The sequence below is a fragment of the Cupressus sempervirens genome, chromosome 9 (genome assembly GCF_028749045.1).
Source record: "Cupressus sempervirens isolate cs-2001-9-10 chromosome 9, ASM2874904v1, whole genome shotgun sequence".
Classification (NCBI taxonomy): Eukaryota; Viridiplantae; Streptophyta; class Pinopsida; order Cupressales; family Cupressaceae; genus Cupressus; species Cupressus sempervirens.
This window is the reverse complement of record NC_143126.1, coordinates 519,464,834-519,487,075: the sequence shown is the minus strand read 5'-3', so window position 1 is coordinate 519,487,075 and position 22,242 is coordinate 519,464,834. Positions and strand designations below refer to the sequence as shown.

Genomic DNA, 22,242 nt, shown 5'->3' with positions numbered 1-22,242 from the left:
TGAATTTTAGACTTCTTTGGTTAACTCTCAGCCGGTTCAAAGTTACTATTATTTTATGGTTGCCATGCACAATTAATTTCTTTTCTGCTATAGTTATAGCTATGTAAGTGGCATATGGCTCTGAATTTTTTCTTTATATAAGAATCGTTGACAGTCAGGAGCAGGTGTTCCGCCTTGACAATTTAATTACAGATTCTTCTTGAAAATAATTAATCACAGACATGACTAAGTGACTGCTCTTAAGATGATGATAACAGATTATGGTTGCCATGCACAATTAATTTCTTTTCTGCTATAGTTATAGATATCTAAGCGGCATATGGCTTTGAATTTCTTCTTTATGTAAGAATCGTTGACAGTCAGGAGCAGGTGTTCTGCCTTGACAATTTAATTACAGATTCTTCTTGAAAATAATTAATCACAGACATGACTAAGTGACTGGTCTTAAGATGACGATAACAGATTTTTTGTTTCCTTTCTTTCCAGTACGATTTTCTGTCAAAGCCACGGCTACAACTCCTCCTTCATGGCATTCGAACGTGCCTCCTTGCCAATTGTATTTTCTGATAAGAACTACTACCTGAGGCGTGGGAAGCAATTTATCTCTCCTACTCTTTACATATTCAATAAGAAGAAAGCATTTTGTACAAATGAGCCAGAAGATAAAGCATAGACGTGCAGTACTGAAGGAAGATGGTAGTATAGAAACACATTTAGAAGCAAAACTAACGTTACTTTACTTGTGTGAGAATTAAATGCAAGAATGTCAAGGATGAGCAGGGCTGTTGCTCTAGTTTCCTTCCTAACAAGCCACTGGAGCAGGATGATGGCTATCATGAACTGGTCTTTTTTCTCACATCCAATGTTCCAAGATTGATGTAGCCATTCCATCTCCTTTGTGTGTTTGAAAATGAACAATCTTACTCAGTTAAAGGCTAGCATCTTCCTTCCCCTTGAATAACTGGGAACCCCTAATAGCTTCACTGTCCGATGGTTCACGTGGCTTAGTTTCTTGCCATCTCCATCGTGCCTACTCTTCAACTCCAATACGGTTTTAAAGATTACATTTCCTAATGTTTCTGAAAGAAATATTTCCCTCGACTCTGCTTGAATACCTCCACAATTATCATGATCGACTGAGATTAAAAGGAGTGATGTGTTACCAAAAAATCCTAAGTCAAACATTAGAGTTGGATTGGTACAGGAAATTAGTATGTATAACAGAATAATTCCATGATATAATTGATCAAGGAAAGGTTGACGTGGCTTCTGGATATTTCTACTATGTTAGGACTTAGTCCAATTTAACTATAATTATATAGGTGAGAATATTCTCATGTTTGGAGGATCTACATGAATAAAATAAGGTAGGTTACACATAGGTCCCCACGATTCTGAATTCATAGAGTTTGTTTGAGTGAATGATAGTCATTGCTCAGGATAAAATGAGATGGTGACTCCCTCATGTCTAAGTCACTTGGCCATCTAGGTGTAACTGTCAGTTCTTACCACTTCCTGGATTGAAACTTGATCATCCCACATCCCCTTTCTTGGTGATATCTCCTCTCCCTTCGGGTCTATGTCACGTTCTTCCTGCATCCAGCCCGAATAGTGATTAAACCTTGATATCACGTTATGTTAAAAAAAAAAGAGATATATATATATATATATATATCATTATTATATCTATGAGCATTTTTTGTAGTAATCATCAATTTTAATCTACATGATAAACAAGGATTTTTTGATCAAATTTAAGCTATAATTACTTAAACAAATTAAGAGTTGAGTTATAGATATCATACATTCGAAAACCAAAATCCACTTAGGGCAAAGTCTTCAAAACCACGGTTAACCCATATTTGTCATATAGGGCACAAAAATTATACCACTGTATCATTATAAACAAAACCATTTAGGGCAACAAAACTACTGTAACCAAAACCATTTAGGTCAATAAAACCGCTGTTAGATTTGGTCTTTCCTGCTTAGGGCACATTTACAAAATCTTTTTAAAAACAATAAGTTTCATCTTGGGCATCCATAAATAAGAGTACAAAGTTACGATTAGTATCTATGACAATTTTATTTTGTTTGCTTTATTATTATCATTTTTGAAGAGTACAATGAAATGCAGATACAAGTGTTCAACAATTTAAATCATACACAACAAAGTTGTCTTTTTCTTTTTTCTTTTCATAGGATTGCAACTTACTTTTACATAAGCCCAAAGAAAAGGGTTCACATCCAAAACTATATTACCCGAAAGGGTCAGAACAAAACTTTGTTTTGTTCTGCTCGAGGTGGCCCTACTGGGTACACCCCATGTCTATTGATTTACCCTTTCTATCCGTGATGGATTCTTGTTGATCAGGGTAGTCAAAGGTATTAGCCAGAACCCTAGCTGTGGGGTGATAAGTGGCGTAGCTGTCATGGCCTCAGGTTTGGGTTCCTCTGGTTTCTGTTCTAGTTTACTTATCTGAGCTGGGGCAAGTTGTTGTTTTGGGCTGGCTGGGTTTGATGCTGTTTCAGGTTTTCCTTCTGCCAATAGAGCAGTCTTAACCTCTGCTCGTATTTTGGGAGTCCATTTGCATCTCTAATGCCTGATTCTCTGAAGTGCACTTGCTATGGTTTCATTGTTGGATATTGGCTCCACGCAAGAGTAGTCAAAGTCTCGACTCAAAGCATTAGCTATTCGTACCTTGCTCAGCTCACGAACTCTCTTCTTTTTGGTGTGTATAACAATGGGTGTATAACAATGGGCATCTTGAAAATACATTCCAAAAATTCCCATATTAGTTTTCTACTAGTTGTAGATGAGCCCAGGTCCAGTGTTGAGCTTGGTGCTCTGATACCATATGTAACAAGCTATAAAAATCAATAACAAAAGTTTACTAACTGTTTTGAGTTAAACTAAACTATTTGCATTCAACATTGAAATGACACAACAAGATATGTAACAAATTCTCTCTCTTTTTTTTTTGATGGAGTACCTGACATAGTGATTACTATACTAAATCTAATTTTAACAAGATTTAAATACTTGATAGAGACTAACATCTCAATTTTACTTCTAGGAACAAAAAAAGAGGAATGCGTTGCCATTGAAATCAACAAAGTACAATTAATCTAATTACATACTTCTTTTGTGGTAATAATCTGATAATAACATGCAGCTAATTGGAAACAGAATACTCACATAAAGTGTGTACAGAGGTTGAACTGATAGAGTAGATGTTGCATGAGCAGGGTGCCAAGTTTACAGCTAGAATCACTGTCAAGGGAAAAGGCATCACTGGGGCATTTAACCACCCAACCATGGATCAATATCGATCCCTCCTAGGCTGCTTGAGATCCAAGCATACCCGACTCTCCGCGAGAGATGGTGGATGATCAAGACAAGTTTCTAGGACTGGTGGTAGAGATACTTACATCGTGATCAGTCATATTCTGTAGTTCATGACTACCTATTATGACTTCTGTCAGGGATGTATCCAGTAGCTCTATTCTGACATCCATTAGTCTTACCTTGGCCAAGGATTTGTTAAAGTATGGAGTCAACATCTCACCTTCCCATTTTGCTGTTAGGTTGGGTTCTGTTTCCCCTCAGAGTGTTTAACTAAAAACTCTTATGAGGATCTCTAGTGGAATTCTGTTCTTCCAAAAGTTAGAGTATTCCGATTTGGTTCTACTGTACGACGTATCCATCCAAGGGTGGTCTATCAGATAGAAGATGAGCTTCATAAATTACTCAAGTTAGCCTGCATTGATGATACATGCTGGTCTCTACCTTGCTTTTGAAGTTCGAGAAGGTGGTTTTCAAAATTCAAATTTTAATGTCATCCTGCCAATTCTTTGGCTGTAGTTATGCTATTTGCTGTTTCTGGATTATTTGAGTCAAGTTTTTCAAGGGTGCATTGAGGTCTTCATGTATATTGTTTTGTATAAGTTTTTTGAAGCAGATAGTTACACAAGTTCTGTCACGGTTTCAACCTTTTATGAGCTTCCAGTTTTCTTGACTTTCTAACCTACCAAGATTGTCACACTATAGTTGTACTACTGACAGGGTAGGTGCATTGTTTGTTTCTCTTCTTACCTTGGAGAGATGAACTTGAAATTTAGACTTCTTTGGTTAAGTTTCAGCCGGTTCGAAGTTAGTATTGTTTCATGGTTGCCATGTGCAATTGATTTCTCTAATGCTATAGTTATAGTTATCTAATCAGCATATGGCTCTGAAATTTCCTTTTTCTTAAAGAATCGTTGACAGTCAGGAGCAAGTGTTCTGCCTTGACAATTTAATAACATCTTCATCTTGAAAAGAATTGATGACATACATGACCAAGTGACTGTTCTTATGATGATGATAACAGACTTTTTGTTTCCTTACTTTCCAGTAGGTTTTTCTGTCAAAGCAACAGTTACAGCTCCTTCATTGGAGACTATAGGATTATGGAGTTTAATTGACTATTTCATGGCATTCAAATGTGCCTCCTTGCCAATCGTATTTTCTGAGAAGAACTACTACCTGAGGTATGGTAAGCAATTTATCTCTCCTACTCTTTACATATTCGATAAGAAGAAAGCATTTTCTACGAATGAGCCAGAAGATAAAGCATAGACGTGCATTACTAAAAGAAGAATGTGTTTGCCACATGGGTGAATAGATACAAACAATGAACAAGAACAGCAGTACTCCTTTTATTATTCGCATATGCCAAGAGATTACATAATGCTTATGATGATGATTACAATGATTCCAGAGGGTGTATATATACTTTCCGAAGAACCTTCCCGAAGGGTTGTCGGCTACATAGCAAGAACCTTCCCGAAGGGTCCGTCGGCTACATAGCAAGAACCTTCCCGAAGGGTTTGTTGGCTACACAGTATTTATCGACGACATACATCCTGTGATTTACACAATATTTACCAATGACATCATCCCCCCAAAAGAAAAAGTCGTCTCCGAACGACAATTACAAAATATCCGAGACAAAAATACATTAACTGACTAACTACAACAAAATAGATCTGTTTCCGTCACACCACTTTCACATTCGTTCTGTGCCTGTACCAAACTGGTCTCCAAACCATGTTGCATTTGTAGCCTCTGCTAACACAATACTGTCTCCTCAATCAAGCTGACCTTGATAGCCACTCGTGCTGCTTTCTCTGCTTCCAACTCTTGGGTACCTTGAGCCAAGTGTCGTTGTACTGCCTTCAACTGGATGATCAGCTCCTCCCGAGCTCGCCATGCATCCACCAAGACAGCTCCACGTCCAACACTTACTCCAAGTGCCTTAAAGCATATCATCCCTCTTGAAAGGCTTGCTCTAGTGCTCTCTCTACCTCTGGTATATAGACACTGCATGCCTCCAGCAGCTCTAGGGCTCATCAACTGGTCACACTTCCCATGACTGATAACTGCACTGACTGGGGCGGGGTCGAGGGGTAGCGCCCTTGCTGCCAAGACCAAATTAGCATTCCGAAATCCATACAAAACTGCATGGAATACACTATTTTTGTGATTTTCTTCTGATCCCACACTCTTCTGGCAACCACTGATGTTTTACTACTTGCTTATGTTTTTCCCTTCCCTTGGGCATTATGCGTTACTCATTTTGAATTGTTTCAATCTGTTGTTGGTTTTTTTTTTTTGCTCCTCTTTTGACTGCTTCCTTTTGCCTTCTCTTGTTTACCCTTTCTCCAAACTTATTCTGTTAGCCGTACAAGCTTTTGGTGGACTGTAACTTATTATCTCCTAGGAAAAATAGAAGTGCAGTATGGCGTATAGACAATGTGCAAGCATTTAGAAAAACCATACTGATCATACACAAACCAGACCTCAGACACAAATTACGCAAACCGTACGGTGCCCCAAACACAGTATAAAATGATCTGCATTTAGCTGTATGGTGAGGGTACTTGAAACACCTGCACTGAATAAGATTGCCGTACGGTGCTAATTTCTAGTTATAGTGTGCCGTATGGCCATGAAATACCTTTTGAAAGCTCTTTGTTGATCCTTCAATCCATACGGTCACAATAGTAGAACTATCTCCCTGTTTCAAAAGCTGTACGACTGCTATCATTGATACCTTGTTGCCTCTGTACGGTCATGAAAAACATACAGTGAAATTGAATCCGTACGGTGCCAAATTCAACCTCCAAATTTGTACGTTGCCAAATAGAAGATTCAACCTCCAAAATTTGTACAGTGCCAAACAGAGAAGTCAACCTTCAAAATCCGCACGTGCCCAAATAGAGAACTTAATCTTCAAAATCCATATGGGTATGGGAAGCTTTTTAAAAAAGGTCGTATGTCTATGGAAACCACCGTACGGTGCCTTCTAGGTCCATTTAAGATACCGTACGACAACTGTTCTTTTTTTTTTTTGGAACAAAATTCTATTGCTCCTTGGTATTCGTTGACGACAGAATAGGTCGTGCCTGATATATTTTCAATTTTGAACCGTTCACCGTTTCTAGAATTTCCTGCCCATCCAGTGTCCACAACTTTATTGCTCTGTTATCACCTACTTCCTGGATCTGGTATGGCTCGACCCATTTGACTTTAAACTTGCCTGGTTTGATTTTGTTTCGTTCGTCATACTTCAACACCATCTGTCCTGGTTGGAACTTGTTCAGTTTCCGGTGTTTATCATGCCATGCTTTGCGCCTGTTCTGCATTACCTCTGTGGCCCATTGTGCCTGTAATCGTCGCTCATCTAGTTTATTGAAGTTACATAATCTCTCCCTCAGGTTTTCCATATCGCCCAGTTTGTTCTCAAAACTCGGTACCATGAATTCTGTCTTGCTGTCAATAACTGTACTCTTGATTTTAGAACCTCCACTCTGTACTGCTAAAGCTTTTATTAAACCCTTCTTCTTTGTTCCCTGTGCAAACTGTATGATATGTTTTCCTTGCTACCGGCACCTTTCTACCATATCCATGGTTCGACGTAACATTTTCTTTCCGGGTGGTCCGTTCACTATGTTTCCTACAGTGGAATCTTTCCTTTATTTGGGTTCGTACTATATGTTCTTCCCTTCAGCTTTAGCTGTAACTGCCTTTCCTTCTTCCGCTTCTCTGTATGCCTTCGGACATTCATTTCCCTCTTCTTTTTCACTTTTGTCGACCCTTAACATATTGCAGCTTGGAAAGAGCTCGTAATCCTCCATCTGCTGGTGGAAAAGGCCGTTCAATGAGTCTAGGTCGTCCTCATTCGAACCTCCTTCCAGTCTCAATACTCCCTCTTCATCAGGTTCCATTCTCTTCCTCCCTTCGTCATCCTCTGCACCTTCACCTTCGAAATCTGACAACGCTGCCTCCTCACCTACCATTTGTAGGTGCAAGTCAATTATGAATCTTCTACCTCCGCGCTCCATTGATAGGGTATTCTTCTTCCAGTCATGCTTAACCTTTGCTTGTATGAGCCAGCCTTGGCCTAGAATGGCATCATATCCTCTCCTCTTTAGCGGGATGACGATGAAGTCGAGCAGGAACGACTGTGTTCTGATAGTGACTGGTTGTGCCATCAGGACTCTCAACGGTTTGATTCTGTGTTGGTTTGCTGTGAGCAACTGGAAGGTTGGTGACCACAACGTAGATTGTCCTAACTTTTTCTAAGTATCTTCTGGTAGGATGTTTACCCTGGAACCTCCGTCCACAATTGTGTCTGTCAGAATAGTTCCTAGAATTCCCATCTCGACAATTGCTGGATGCCATCCGGATGTGAAGGCTAGTAGCATTGGGTCTGCCGTACTTGCGCCACTTTCTTTCTCCCTTCTGTCCACTGTACTTGCTCCACTTTCCTTCTCCCTTCCGTGTTCTCCTGATAGTTTAGCAATCGGGGCTATGTTCGTGAGTGTTGTTTGTAGTTGAGGCATTGTGAGCAGCAGATCGTTTATTTTCACTGGTACTTCAGTTTGTAATATCTGCCGTAAGATGTTTTGTTCCACGCAGTTCCTTGCTAAGGTACTGATAGTGTCCTTCAAGTGTGCTTTCTCCGCTTGTGTTACTTTTTGAATTTTTGCTAGCGCTTCCTCCAATATCTTCTTTTCTTCTGTCGGGTTGGGGTATAGTTTTGCTTGCTTTTGTGTGATTGCCAAAACCTCTTCTTCGTCCATCTCGATGGTGATCAAATTCACTCCTGATTTCAGGCACTTGGCATCTTCATGATCTCCCAGGCCACACCATCTGCATAACAACTTTGGTGCGTTTGCCGTTGTACAGTCTTGGGCAAAGTGACCCCACAAATTGCATGCGTGGCATTGAACCATCAGCCGACTGTTCGCATTGTACTGAATTCGGCTGCGGCTCTCATTATTATTGTTGGCATTGTTGTTGTTTTGCGCTCGCCTATTATTCTTGTACCCTCCCTGACGTGGCACCCTCATTACTGGTATTTCCGCCCCCTCTTGATGCGGAAGCCTCCTGGGTCAAGAGCACTTGTTGAGGTCCTCTTGTTTTCATATTGAAGGGGCATTCTTTTGTGGAATGTCCCATGATCTGGCAAATCTCACAGAACTGGTTCTTTGGACAGGATCCCTTCGTGTGACCTTTTGTCTTACATTCCGTCCACCAGAGGTTGTTTCCCTTTGTCTCCTTCTGCATGTTCTTAAATTCTTTCATCATTCGGATCATATCCTTTTGGAGAGCTCGGACCTTCTTGCTACCCTTTTCATCATCACTGTTCTCTTCTTCCGAAGACGATCGTCATCTGACTCGGATGAGCTATTCTTCTTCTTTTTTGTTTCCTGCTCACTTTCCAAGTTCATTGCGCGATTGTATGCTTCATTGTATGACGATGGCGGCACAATCCTCATCTTCTTCTGTAACTTTGGGCGTAGTCCTTTAATGAATCATCTCTTCTGCAACCCATCTGCCGGCTTACTTTCCATCTTGTTTATTAAGTCTTTTAATTTTCTGGCATATACTTGAATTGTTTATTTTTGCCTTGCTTCGTGTTGTATATCTTTGCTACGATCTCATTGTCATCGTACAACAGTTGAAATTCGGTGGTAAACTCCTTAACGTTGTCCCAATTGGTTAATTTTTGAGGATCCGTATCGGCAAACCAATCAATTGCTATGCCCCTCAGGGTTGCCGGAAATTGTCGAACCCATTCATTTGTATCCGTTATGCCATTCGCCCTCCAAATTGTTTCGCATGTTTTATAGTGTCGGATTGGATCGACTGTTCCATCACCATAAAACTTTCCCAACTTCTCCTTTGGTCTAACCATTACTATTCGAGGTTGAGGGATTTGTTGTGTACCTGCATTGTTTTGCACACCCGCGCTGTTTTGCACACCCGCACTATTTTGCACACTCGTGCTACTCGGCACACCTGCGCTGCTCTACACGCCCGCACTATTTGCAACAGTTATTTTATTTCCGACAGTCATGCTATTTGGTGAAGAAGGGTTTCGTCAAGCGAAACTGTCCGTTCCGGAAGTGTATCTTAGATGAAGAGTTCACTCCACTCTCGTGCTCCCTCGGCACTCCGAGCCGTGCGAGTTAATCCCCTTCCGTCTGGATTGTTTTCCCTTGGCGTATGCAGGTTAAGAAATTCCTCCCTTGCTTCTTCCATCAAATCCAACCGCTGTCGAGTTTCTTCTAGTAATTCTTCAGTGCTTCGGTGTCCGTCGACAATCTGCTGAAACCTTCGTTTGCGTTCGGCCTGTTGTGCCAAAATTAAATTCCCTTGTGCTGTGCGTATTTCATCTTTTTCGTTCAGCTTATTCTTATTTTTATTCAATTGATTTGGCATTAGTCTTCATTCCTCTACCTTCATTCCAGGTCCATCGGGCAACGGCGCTTATGATGATGATTACAATGATCTTGGAGGGTGTATATATACTTTCCGAAGAACCTTCCCGAAGGGCCATTGGCTACATAGCAAGAACCTTCCTGAAGGGTCCGTCGGCTACATAGCAATAGCTTTCCCAAAGGGTCCGTTGGCTACATAGTATTTATTGACGACATACATCCTGTCGGCTACACTATTTACCAACGATAGAATGATACTATTGAAATACACTTAGAAGAAAAACTAATGTTGCTTTACTTCGCCGAGAATTGAATGCAAGAATCCTAAGGATGAGTAGAGTTGTTGCTATAGTTTCCTTCCTAACAAGCCACTTGAGCAAGATGATGTCTATCGTGAATTGGTCTATTTTCTCACTTCTAATGTTCCAAGATTGATGCAACCGCTCCCTCTCCTCTGTGTGTTTGAAAATGAACAATCTTACTCGCTTAAAGCCTATCATCTTCCTTCGCCTCGAATAACACGGTTTTAAAGATAAAATTTCTAATATTTCTGAAGGAAATATTTCCTATGACTTCGCTTGGATGCCTCTACAATTATCATGCTCGATCGAGATTAAAAGGAATGATGTGTTATCGAAAAGTCCTAACATTAGAGTTAGATTGGTATAGGAAATTAGTAATTAACCAAAGAGAAAAAGGTAACGTATAAAAGAATAATTCCATGATATGATTGATTAAGGAAAGCTTGACATAGCTTTCTAATATTTCCACTATGTTAGGACTTCGTCCAGTTGAACTATAATTATATAGGTGAGAATATTCTCATGTTTTGAGTATCTACATGAATAAAATAATATAGGTCACACATAGGTCCCCATGATTCTAAATTGATCGAATTTGTTTGAGTGAATAATAGTCATTGCTCAGGATAAAGTGAGATAGTGACTCCCTCATGTCTAAGTCACTTGACCATCTAGGTGTAATTTTCAAGTCTTGCCTCTTCCAGGATTGAAACTTGATCATCCCACATCCTCTTTCCTGGTGATACCTCCTTTAGCTCTGGGTCTATGTCATGTTCGTCCTGCATACGATACGAATAGTTCGTTAAACCTTGATATCACATTATGTTCAAAAAATAAGATATATATATATATATATATATATATCTATATATATATGTATACGTATACATATGTATACGTATACGTATACGTATACCTATACCTATACGCGTATATATATATATATATATATATACATATATACACACGTATAGGTATACGTATACATATACGTATACGTATACCTATATATATATATATATATATACATATATATATGAAACATCATTATTATATCTATGAGCATTCTTGGTAGTAATCATCAATTTTAATCTACATGATAAACAAGGGGTTTTTCGATCACATTTAAGTGATAATTACTTAAACACATTAGGAGTTGAGTTAGAGATATCATACATTCCAAAACCAGAATCCACCTAGGGCAAAGTTTGCAATACCATGGTTAACCTAGATTTACCATCTAGGGCACCAAAACTATACCATTGTACCATTATAGACAAAACCATTTAGGGCAACAAAAACATTGTAACCAAAACCATTTAGGGCAATAAAACCACTGTTAGATTAGGTCTTTCCTGCTTAGGGCACACTTACAAAACCATTATTAAAAGCAATAAATTTCATCTAGGGCATCCATAAATAAGATGTGAGCATAAAACGTGTCAATAAAAAGTGGTGTGATAGTGCCAAGGATTTATGCAACTTATCTCTTCCTTCGGTATGTACCTTTGATATTTTCCTAATTTTCATGTGATAGAATCATTCACACCATATAACTCTTGGTCTATTCCTCTGTGTCACATTGATTCTCTTTTGACATTACGTTTATTATTTCCCTTGACAAATTCCTTCAACATTAATGATTGCAATGGTAAATCCATGTTGTATTAAACAAAGGAGATGAAAGCTCATTAGAGATTTACAAAGACGACGTATCTAGATGTATTAAATAGAGGAATTGAAAGCTCCTTATATAGATTTACAAAGATGACATTTCTATCATGAAACATTTGTGAACTAAAGACAAAATAGGAACTACTTAATAAATTGAAGACTAACTAAGATGACATTAAAAAAACCTTACAATATTCTAATACCCTCCTTTAATGGTCATCGCCTGCTTGCTGTCTTTTGGTCACAAATTCTTTAGTACATTCTACTATTATAAGACCCACCTTGGATCTGCAAAATGTTAATGATTAAGAAGCTGTGACGTTGGGTAATGGAGGTGTTATTCTCTATAGCCAAAGACAACAACATGAAACTGAAACTATGATTTTGAGGAAAATTTCTAAACCATATTTGCAGATGAGCATTACGCCCCAAAACAGAGTTCAAAAAAGTCACTTGATTTTTATATAGAGAAAAATTGGAAAAAGTTAGACACAAATTTTGAGGTGAAAAATCGATCAAAATTAGACAATAGAATCCGAGACACGGATCCAAGAGGGTCTTTGGAATTGGTTTTGGAGAACAAATCACCGCCTTAGTATTTTCTTGTACCAAACAAAATATCCTATAAACCATTCATTCTTTCATGCTAATTGTTTAGTCTATGTTAATGAGGTTGCTGTCCTTTTGTCCTTTTCTATTCACACCTCTTGCTCGGCTTAGTGATCGGTTTACTTGATGGGTCAGATCTCCTATATGATGCATGACTTCCTTTTTTTTCATTGCTGTGTAAGATTATCCAATCCTTCTAAATAAAACTGCTATCTTTTTCTTAATGAGTTACATGGCAATAGTTCTTTCTGACTTGTCCTCCCTTTTGACTTAGTTTGACCTCTTAAATAATATCACTGCCTTTGTCTTCTATAGCTGCTGTTCATACTTCAATTGCCAATGTCTTCTTGTTAAATCGCTGCTCATTATGGAAGCTCATCCACTATTAGTCGATTTCTCATTTAAGTCGCTCACTTTCATGCCTTCCATAATGAAGTTGCTATAAGCATACACAAACATCTACTTCACCAATGATTTCCTCTTTTGCTCTAATGAAATTTAAACTTCTATTTCTTTGTGGAAATAACACTTTAATATATGTGTGTAATCTGTCCTTTATGCACTTTGGTAGCTAACATCATGCTACCGTTCCATCAGCGATGCTCATAGAAACATGATGCAAGGGATGTATGTATGTAACTTATCTCTTTGATACATGTTGTAACAATTGGTTTTCTCGGGTCTAATTTTAACATCTATCATAAGCATAGAATAGAGTTTTAACTTCGACTTCATAAGAAGGCAGTTACATCATTCATGTTCATGTGAAGAAGATTACCGTTAAAGTCAGTTAAACAAAATTTCTTAACTAAATACTTGAAATACCTTTTAATGAAATTTCTTCAAAAATTGAAATCACATACTTCGGAAAAACTGAGACTGAAATTCATCTAAGTATGCTTCTGCAACCACTCGGGTTAGTCCACAAATATACTATAACAATTTCTCAAAACGACTGCTATCTCAAAAATCATTTGATGAATACCACTAAATACCAATATAACTTAAATTAGGGCATCACATATCATCTTACCAATTAGGGCATCAATTACCATCGGTTTATTTAGGGCTTCTGGTATTGCTTTACCACTTAGGGCTTCCGCGACCACGGATTCAATTTAGGGTGTCTGCGACAACGGATTTATCTAGGGTTTCCGCGATGATGGATTCAATTTAGGGCTTTCGCAACCACGGATTCAAGTAGGGTTTTCGATACCACGGATTCAATTAGGGCTTCCAATACCACCATATCAATTAAGGTTCCAGCTGTCACGCAATCAATTAGGGCTTCGGATTTCTTTTCCTTCCGATTGCTTATCTGTGACAATTTCTCAAGATTAGATAATTACTTATATTCAATATTCATTTATATGAAGTAAAATGATGATAACAATGAAATACCTCAATTTAATCTTACCTTCTCATAAACAAAAATGATAATACTTGTTTCCGATAAACAATTGATTTCATGGCTTATCTCTGTTTGACGCATATCTGACATCTTGATAGAGGTGAAACATTGCTAGAGGCTTTACCACCCAACCTCGGACTACAATATATATATCCCCATAGCATCTCTGATGAGAAAGACCCTCCCTACCCAGAATTGACAGGGAACATCTTACCATTCACTGGGCATCATGATATATAACACGCCATACGACTTGGCAGTAGGAGATCATCATAACAGGAATATGCATGAGCTATTATTAATTCATATTAAATGATATATATTTTAAAAATGTCATAACTGATATTATTGGTTCTTATTGTTGATGAATCTTTCCTCACACTCCCTCAACCTCATCAGTCCTCCAAGCCTGTGATTTCTAGGTGCTTGTTTAATATTAATAAATTCACTCTTGCAGGGTATGAATGTTTGTAATACATTCTGAACTGAATTAGTTAATCACAGTTTTTCATTGCATATCCATATCTTTTATACATGTTTAATACTTTCTTATGAATAAAGAAATATTTATGGTTTAAGGCAGTTTTCCAAGAACTAGAATTCTTTTACTGACCACCCCGATTCAGATTGCAATTATATTAATGAAAAAGAGACACATTGAACATTCTTGATTCAACAGTTGCATTACAAAGAAAAACACAATTGACCATTCTAAATTCAGCAACATTCTTACTTGTCTCCTACACTTATATCTTCAACCCATTTTCAGTATCTATATCCTTGAAAAACAAATTCTCAATACACACAGATACAACAGATGAACTCATATTATATCCAACTTGCAAACTAGAAAAAAACAACTCATTGCACTCACTAACCATCAACAGATCTTTAGATCGGTGTCTCCTTGGTGCTTGAACTTTTACATCTTATACCTATTCATAAAATTAAGACTCTACATTCTCAGAATTTCCTTGGTATTCATAGTTGATCATTATTACTGTTTGTTTGAGAACATAGCTTTTCATGACAAAATCTACAGAGTTAAGACATACGTGGTTTGATAAAGGTATAGTCTGTATTCAAAAGTATTTTTGAATTAAGTGATGGCAATCGGTAATATTAGACAATGAATAAGATGAGAACATAAAGTTTTATTACTTCTTTTATCGGCTTCTATCATAAGCATCAACTACTTTATTAATAATCATGTAAACAAGCTCTGTTGGCATTTTCTAATATTCTGAGCTCAAGGTAAACATCAGGACTCTATTTTGTGCACACAACTCTTACATTTTGTATCAACCCGACCCAGAAAGGACAAGAAAACGTGAGTGAAAGAAGTTAAAAATGATTTAGCACATCCTTACTTGGCTATGGATTACTGTGTGCCCTGCTTTGTGAACTCTTCAAATACCCGCTGAATCCGCTGTTCAATGATGTGCAAGATTGATCTCGTGTAAGCTCAGAGGTATGATATCGCGCTAGGCAGGAATGATGTTGTAGGTGATAACGTTTTGCAGAATGGACGACGGATCTTAGTAGGGTGCTAAACGTATTTGCAAAAGAAGAATTTGAGACGGATATAACAGGATACAAGGCAAATAGATAAACTCAGGTTGCAGAATAGTGAGGTTCTGAGACTATGGTGGAAACAAGAACAGACGGGTATCTTGTTGGTGATGTCTGAAAATGACAAGGCAACCATATAAAAAGATAATGAATGGCTTTTCAGCTTCTACCATTACAAGACTCAAATGCGCTTTGAATTCCATCAAATTGAAAAATGAATCGTTGGAACAAAGGTGAAAAAGTTTTATTAATATTATTTAATGTTTAAATCGATGACTAAGTGCTAACATTAAAGAATATTAAATTAGAAATAATAGAGCGGGAAAGTGAAAAAAACACAAATATTATTATAATTCGAAAATTTATTAAAATCTTATAAGTATTTTTTAAAAACATCATTCTATTAATTTATTAACATATAAAGATGCCAAAATATTTTTATATTCAAATGCACATATATAAACTATTATTAAAAATAATACGATGAAAGATAATTTAAAATCTTTTAAGAATACGTTTATATTTAAACTTAATTAATTAAATTTAATTAATTAATAACGACTCATGCAGTTCCAGAGATGAGTCCTGTTACAAATCACTTGGTCCTGTACTTGTCTATCCAATGATGGTGATGCCTTGCCTAATTCTTTTCTGACAATGCTTCCACCCCTTCGACAAGCTCCCTGCGAGGAATTTCTCTGTAATTAAATTATAAATTATAAATAATCATATTAGTTAACCTTTTGTCTTAATTCCATGAATTCGCGATTAACGAATAACTAGCATGTCATCTTCACTTGAAATCATAACGACTAACTATCTTACCATTTCGCCAGATTATATCAAATTAAATTACCAACTGACTTCATGTGAACTTCAACGTTTATATTTCAAGCTAGGTCAAAAATTGGGATGTAACACATGTCTTCCGTATTTTCCTTCAATTTCATGTAGCAGTCATTCTCATTTTCTCACCATAACTCTTGGTCTAGTCTCTTGTGTCACATTGATTCTATTTTCCGTCAACAAATTCCTTCAACGTTAATGACATCTTTAACTTTTGACATTGATGATAACAATCCTACAACATTTTGGTGAGCTTTAATTTGATTTCACTCAAGTTGAAATATTACTTGTACTTTGTGATGTCAATAGAAAATAACATCATTTTAGCACTTGGTGTGGAGTTTTCCTCTTAAGTGGCAAATGTCAAAGTGAAATTATAAGAAAATGGGCGTCCAGGTCAAAAAGATCTCCCAATTATCTAAATGACAAACGTAAGCTAAAAATTAGAAGGAAAAATGTGCTCCATGAACCCATATGCATCCAAGGGTTAAAAACCCACCAATAATGTAAAGTGCCTTGGGGTTTTAAAAGCACACTTTTTGCATAGAGAAATCCAATTTTCACATTCAAAATATTGAAAATTTGAAACACTCCATCAGGACAGGTTTCTCAGCATCTTCATGATAGATTCTTTAAGTCTCGTCACAAGTTGTGTAAGGATCTATATTCCCTCAAGTATCCGGGACAGGGACGACAGGGGACAGCATACGGGTTTTTGGAACGGCAAATCGTTTTCCTGATTTTGGGGATGAAGGTGAACAGCAAATGGGGACGGATATATAACAATAGGGAAATTGAAATATATAGTAAAATTTAAAATATTTATATGAAAACATGAATAAAGCATTTACTTGTACATAATAGAACCTTAAAATATGAGAATCAGCAGAATTCATATGCCAAATTTGTGTAACTTTGAGAGTCAAAGTTTAATTTGTTCTAGAAGTCAAAGTCAAAGTCCGCTAGGTGTCCCCAAGTCTTTGGGACGAAAATATATTGGAGATGTGTCTTCAGGTAACAATGGTAAGGATCAACACTTGTTTCCATCATCCAATACCCAGAGTACGAGTAACCTTATTATTTACTCAGCCTTTTTTGTTGTAAGATGATGGTTTGCCGTGTAATTGTCAAGGTTTTGTTTTCATCATCTGGGGGTTTTAGATTCAAATCACCAATATCTTAGTGAGTTATCAATTTCAAGGTTTCTTCAATGAGGAATCACTGCAAGGCACAAATAGCAGTTTGGCTATTTTTAGCTTGTGCTATGTTTGAGAGGAAGCTATATCTGGCTTTGCTCTTCTCCATCAGGAAGTTAACCTTGTGGATAACATTTTTCCATGAGAGTGCTTCTCAATCTAGTGTCAGCAGGATGGGCACTACTTGGATCAGCTCTACATAGTTTGTCAATAAGCTATTTAGAAAGGAGGTCAAGCAACATGGAAAGGAAAGTCATTGCTAAAATAGAAGTTAGCAGAAAACTTACTTGCAACCTCCTTGCTTGTACATTGGACATATTTATGATTAGTTTTGGTCATGATGAACTTGTGGCGTTGTGTTTTTTCTTTGATTCTAGAACACTCACCTTAAATGTCAAAAATGAAGGTGGTCGAACTGATTTTTTGGTGTACAAGAAATTGATGGTGTTGCGACATCCCCGTGAAACAATCTGATGATCTCAACCCTCTCCTCAAGTATGAGTTTGCCACAAGCCTCAACCCCTTTACGAGGTATATGTAATTGATGGTGTTGCGACATCCCCGTGAAACAATCTGATGATCTCAACCCTCTCCTGAAGTATGAGTTTGCCACAAGCCTCAACCCCTTTACGAGGTATATGTATAAAGTGTGTATTGCCCTTTTTTAATGTATGCAATATTATTTATGTTTTTCAACTGCAGTAATTCTGCAGATGCTACACTGCTTTTTCTGTTGAGGCTAGGATTTTGAGATTAGATGTTATTCTTTGATGATAAATTTATATCTAGTTAACTACAAAGGTTTTGTTATTCAGTTGCCAGTTTTGTATAGATTAATTTCTGGAGGGCTTGTAGAGTTGTTGAAGTAATGGAAATGCTTAGAATGGTGAAGCATTATTCTGGAGCAAATATTTTGAGAATATGTTTTATAATATAGAAAATTATTTCTTTATAAAATCAATAATGTAGGATATGAGGCTTATCTGGTGGGTGGCTGTGTAAGAGATCTTGTTTTAAAAAGGACACCGAAAGATTTTGATGTATTAACTACTGCTGATCTCCAACAGGTGTGTAACTTCAGAGTAACAATTTTAGTTCAATGGTTTATGGTTTGGTTTGTGGTGTATGAAACAGACAGTCTTGATATCTAATTGTTGATTGCAGATTAGGAAAAATTTCTCAAGATGCCACATTATAGGAAGACGATTTCCGATTTGCCATGTGTATCTTAGTCAGGCTATTGTTGAGGTGAGTTTCTTTGCAAGGAAGAATAGGTTTATTTAATTGCACTCAAAAGTATATAGTAAGTAAAGAACCACTGGAGCTTGAGGAGCCTTGAATTAAAGTGAATTCTAATTTAAGTTATATAGAAATAAATCTTTTGATGTCAAGGATTACAAACTAAAAGTAAATTCAGATTTAAGTTTTCACAAGTTATATTGATTTGGATCAATATTTAGACAAAAATGACCAAATCCATGTTAGCATATAAACCCTCTGGCAACAATTTATTAATAAGTTACTAAATACTACTTTTACAAGTAAGAGCTTTGAGGTTGTGCTGCCTAGTTTAACTGGGAAGGAATCTCTTTTCAATCACAGGTTTCAAGCTTTAAAACATCCGAAAGAAATGGGAAAAATGATTTTGTGGATTTCATACAGAAACCTCAGAATCGTAATGACCGCGACTATGCTCGTTGGAGGAATTGTATGGGGCGCGATTTCACTATAAATGGGTAGCTGTATCTGACTTACATATCTTTTGCAGGATGTATCTATATGTGCCATGATTGAAGCTGTGTTTTTAGTGTTCAGATTTTATTAAGATAGAAGCATTTGGTAGCTCTTTCTACTTGAGGGCTTGCATGCTTAAAGTTTTGTATCTTGGCAATTATGACCCATGATCCACATAAAAATGTGAACTGAATTTTGTCTACAGGTTAATGTACGACCCGTACGAAAATGTGGTTTATGATTATATAGGTGGGTTAGAAGATTTGAAAGCTGGTAAGGTAAGCTGGAAAATAGCTTGTACAACTTTAAAAAGCTGTTTAGAATTATTTATCCTTTTTTCTTATAAATCATCTAGCCCATTTAATTGCTAACATTTCCATAGGTGCGAACGATAACTCCTGCACACTCCTCATTTGCAGAGGACTGTGGTAAGTAGTCCGTGTTTCTCCATGAAATAGGTGTTGGTGTCCTAAGCATGAAGAATGAAACATGTGGTTGGTTGCAAATAACTAGATCTAACTTAAGTTTGTTGCCTTATGCAGCACGCATATTGCGTGGAATCAGAATCGCAGCTCGTCTTAATTTCAAGTTTAGTAGAGAGACAGCCCGTGCCATAAAAGATTACTCATGTCATATCCCACACATTGGAAAGGTGCTTGTTGAGCTTTATGACTTATCTTCCTATGTCTTGCCTAGATTGATTTGTTCTTCATTCCACGCCTTCACATTTTTGTGATAATTCTAGGCACGGATAATGTTGGAAATGAACTATTTGCTGGCATTTGGGGCTGGAGAAGCTTCTCTTCGTTTGCTCTGGAGATTTGGACTTCTTGAAATTCTTCTACCTATGCAAGTAGGCTTTATTTCGTGGCATTATGTTTTTGAACTTTGGAAAGCCTGGGTGACTGTGGTTTTGCTTTCCCAATATTCTTGTTGCTCAATGTTCTAGGAGATTTGACCTCTTTGTGCAGGCAGCATATCTTGTTTCTCAAGGTTTTCGAAGGCGTGACAAACGTTCAAATATGCTTTTGGTAAACTTTCTTTTCTGATAGTAGTTTGATACTTATCATAACTTGGGGACTTTTCAGTACTTTTCTAATAAAATCAATTGTAGATTTGAGTATCATTAATATACTTTATTTATTTGTAGATGTAATGTAATTTCATTGTTTACTTACTGCTCTATATCCAAGTTTATGTATTAAAAACTTGAGATCTAGCAGAAGCATGTTGTGTGTGTGTGTCTATATATATATATATATACACACACGTCTAGTACTTTTGTAATTTAACTAATTGTAGGTTTGAGTATCATTGATATACTTTTTAAATTGTAGATGTAATTGCATTATTTACTTACTGCTCTATATCCAGGTTTATGAATTAAAAACTTGAAATCTAGCAGAAGCATATTGTTTAATAGTATTTAATAAATGTAGTAGAAAATTATATGTGTGTGTATGTATGTTGTACATCTTTTTAGTAGTTTTCTATTGTAGCCAATTGTATGCTTGAGTGTCATTGATATACTTTGCTTATTGTGTAGATGTTTTATTATATCATTATTTACTGACTGCTTAATATCCAGGTTTATGTATTAAAAACTTGAGATCTAGCAGATGCATGTTTATTACTATTGAATAACTGTAGTTGAAAACTGTATATATATCTTTAGCAACTTTCTACTGTAACTAATTGTAGGTTTGAGTGTCATTGATATGTTCATTTGTAGATGTTATCTATTTACTTGCTGCTCTATATCCAGGTTTACGTATTAAAAACTTGAGCTCTAGCACCAGCATGTTGTTTATTGGTATCTAATAAATGTTGTTGAAGACTGCACACACAACAGACACATAAATGTGTGTGTGTGTGTATGTATATATGTGTGTACACACACATGTATGTATGTGTTATCTAATTTTATTATTTTCTTTCTGCTCTATATCCAGGTTTATGTATAAAAAACTTGAGATCTAGCACCAGCATGTTGTTTATTGGTATATGATAAATGTGGTTGAAGACTACATGTCATGCCCCCATTTTTTTAATGTAATAATTTAATTTAATTAATTAATTAATTGGTCCCAGAATTTAAATAATATAAAAAGATCTTTAATTAGATACTTTAATTAATTAATATGGGCCCAAGTTAATATTTGTATTTGTGGTTCCGATTGATTTAATATATCTTGGACCTATTTTAATTTTTAGTTTCCATTGGTGAGGGTTGCCGTCAGCTATCTTTGTACACCCTCGGAAAGGTTTATTTGACGGGTATTTAAGCACGACTTGTAGGTAGTAGTCGGTATGCTATTTGGATTATTTTCTTTTTACCGCGAATTCCTATTGGAGTTCTCTATTGTTTGCCATTTTGGAAGTGAAAGATCTTCCCTATTTGGCTTTTTGGTTTCGGTAAGATTAAACCCTCATCCTATTTCGTTGCCTGTAATACTTTGCTCGGATTTGGCAAATCGGAGCACCATCTTTGTCTGTGAGTATTAACTGGAGAATATTAGTATTCAATATCTATTCGTGCTTGACATTTATTTGATGGAGCTGTTTTCTAATATTATTTGCATATGAGTTTGTATGCTCTTTCCAATTTTTATAAAATACTTGAGGTACTCCTCCCTCTGTACTTCTCCCTCCCTCTGTACTCCTTCCATCCGTACTCCTCCCTCCACTTGTCGTACTACCTCCCTCCATTTACTCCTCTCTCCAACTGTACTCCTCCATCCATGCTCCTCCCTCCATTCGTACTCCTCCATTTGTCATACTACCTCCTACCATCTATACTCCTCCCTCCATCTGGTGTACTACCTCCCTCCATTTGCACTCCTCCATCCATCCATACTTCCCCCAACATCTGTCGTACTATCTCCTTCCATCCGTACTCCTCCCTCCATTCATACTCCTCCCTCCATCTGTCGTACTACCTCCCTCCATCCGTACTCCTCCCTCCCTTAGTCGTACACCTCCCTCCATTTGCCGTACTACCTCCCTCCATCCGTACTCCATCCATCCATACTTCCCCCAATATCTGCCGTACTACCTCCTTCCATCCGTACTCCTCCCTCCATCCATACTCTGCCTCTCTCAATACTCCTCCCTCCACCCCTCTGTA

The 22,242-nt window shown here is 37.1% G+C and overlaps 1 protein-coding gene across 5 annotated transcripts in view; it reads left to right on the top strand.

The window, feature by feature from the left end:
- Nucleotides 1–22,242, top strand: part of LOC149539632 (uncharacterized) — a 135,012-nt gene that overhangs the window by 71,807 nt on the left and 40,963 nt on the right. For all 5 annotated transcript variants that reach the window (XM_089800868.1, XM_089800866.1, XM_089800867.1 and 2 more), the window contains 8 exons: nucleotides 18,351–18,448; nucleotides 18,546–18,629; nucleotides 18,984–19,117; nucleotides 19,321–19,393; nucleotides 19,498–19,543; nucleotides 19,658–19,767; nucleotides 19,861–19,968; nucleotides 20,087–20,146. In XM_089800868.1, coding sequence (XP_089656994.1) covers nucleotides 18,351–18,448; nucleotides 18,546–18,629; nucleotides 18,984–19,117; nucleotides 19,321–19,393; nucleotides 19,498–19,543; nucleotides 19,658–19,767; nucleotides 19,861–19,968; nucleotides 20,087–20,146 — 713 coding nt within the window. The remainder of the gene's footprint in view (nucleotides 1–18,350; nucleotides 18,449–18,545; nucleotides 18,630–18,983; nucleotides 19,118–19,320; nucleotides 19,394–19,497; nucleotides 19,544–19,657; nucleotides 19,768–19,860; nucleotides 19,969–20,086; nucleotides 20,147–22,242) is intronic.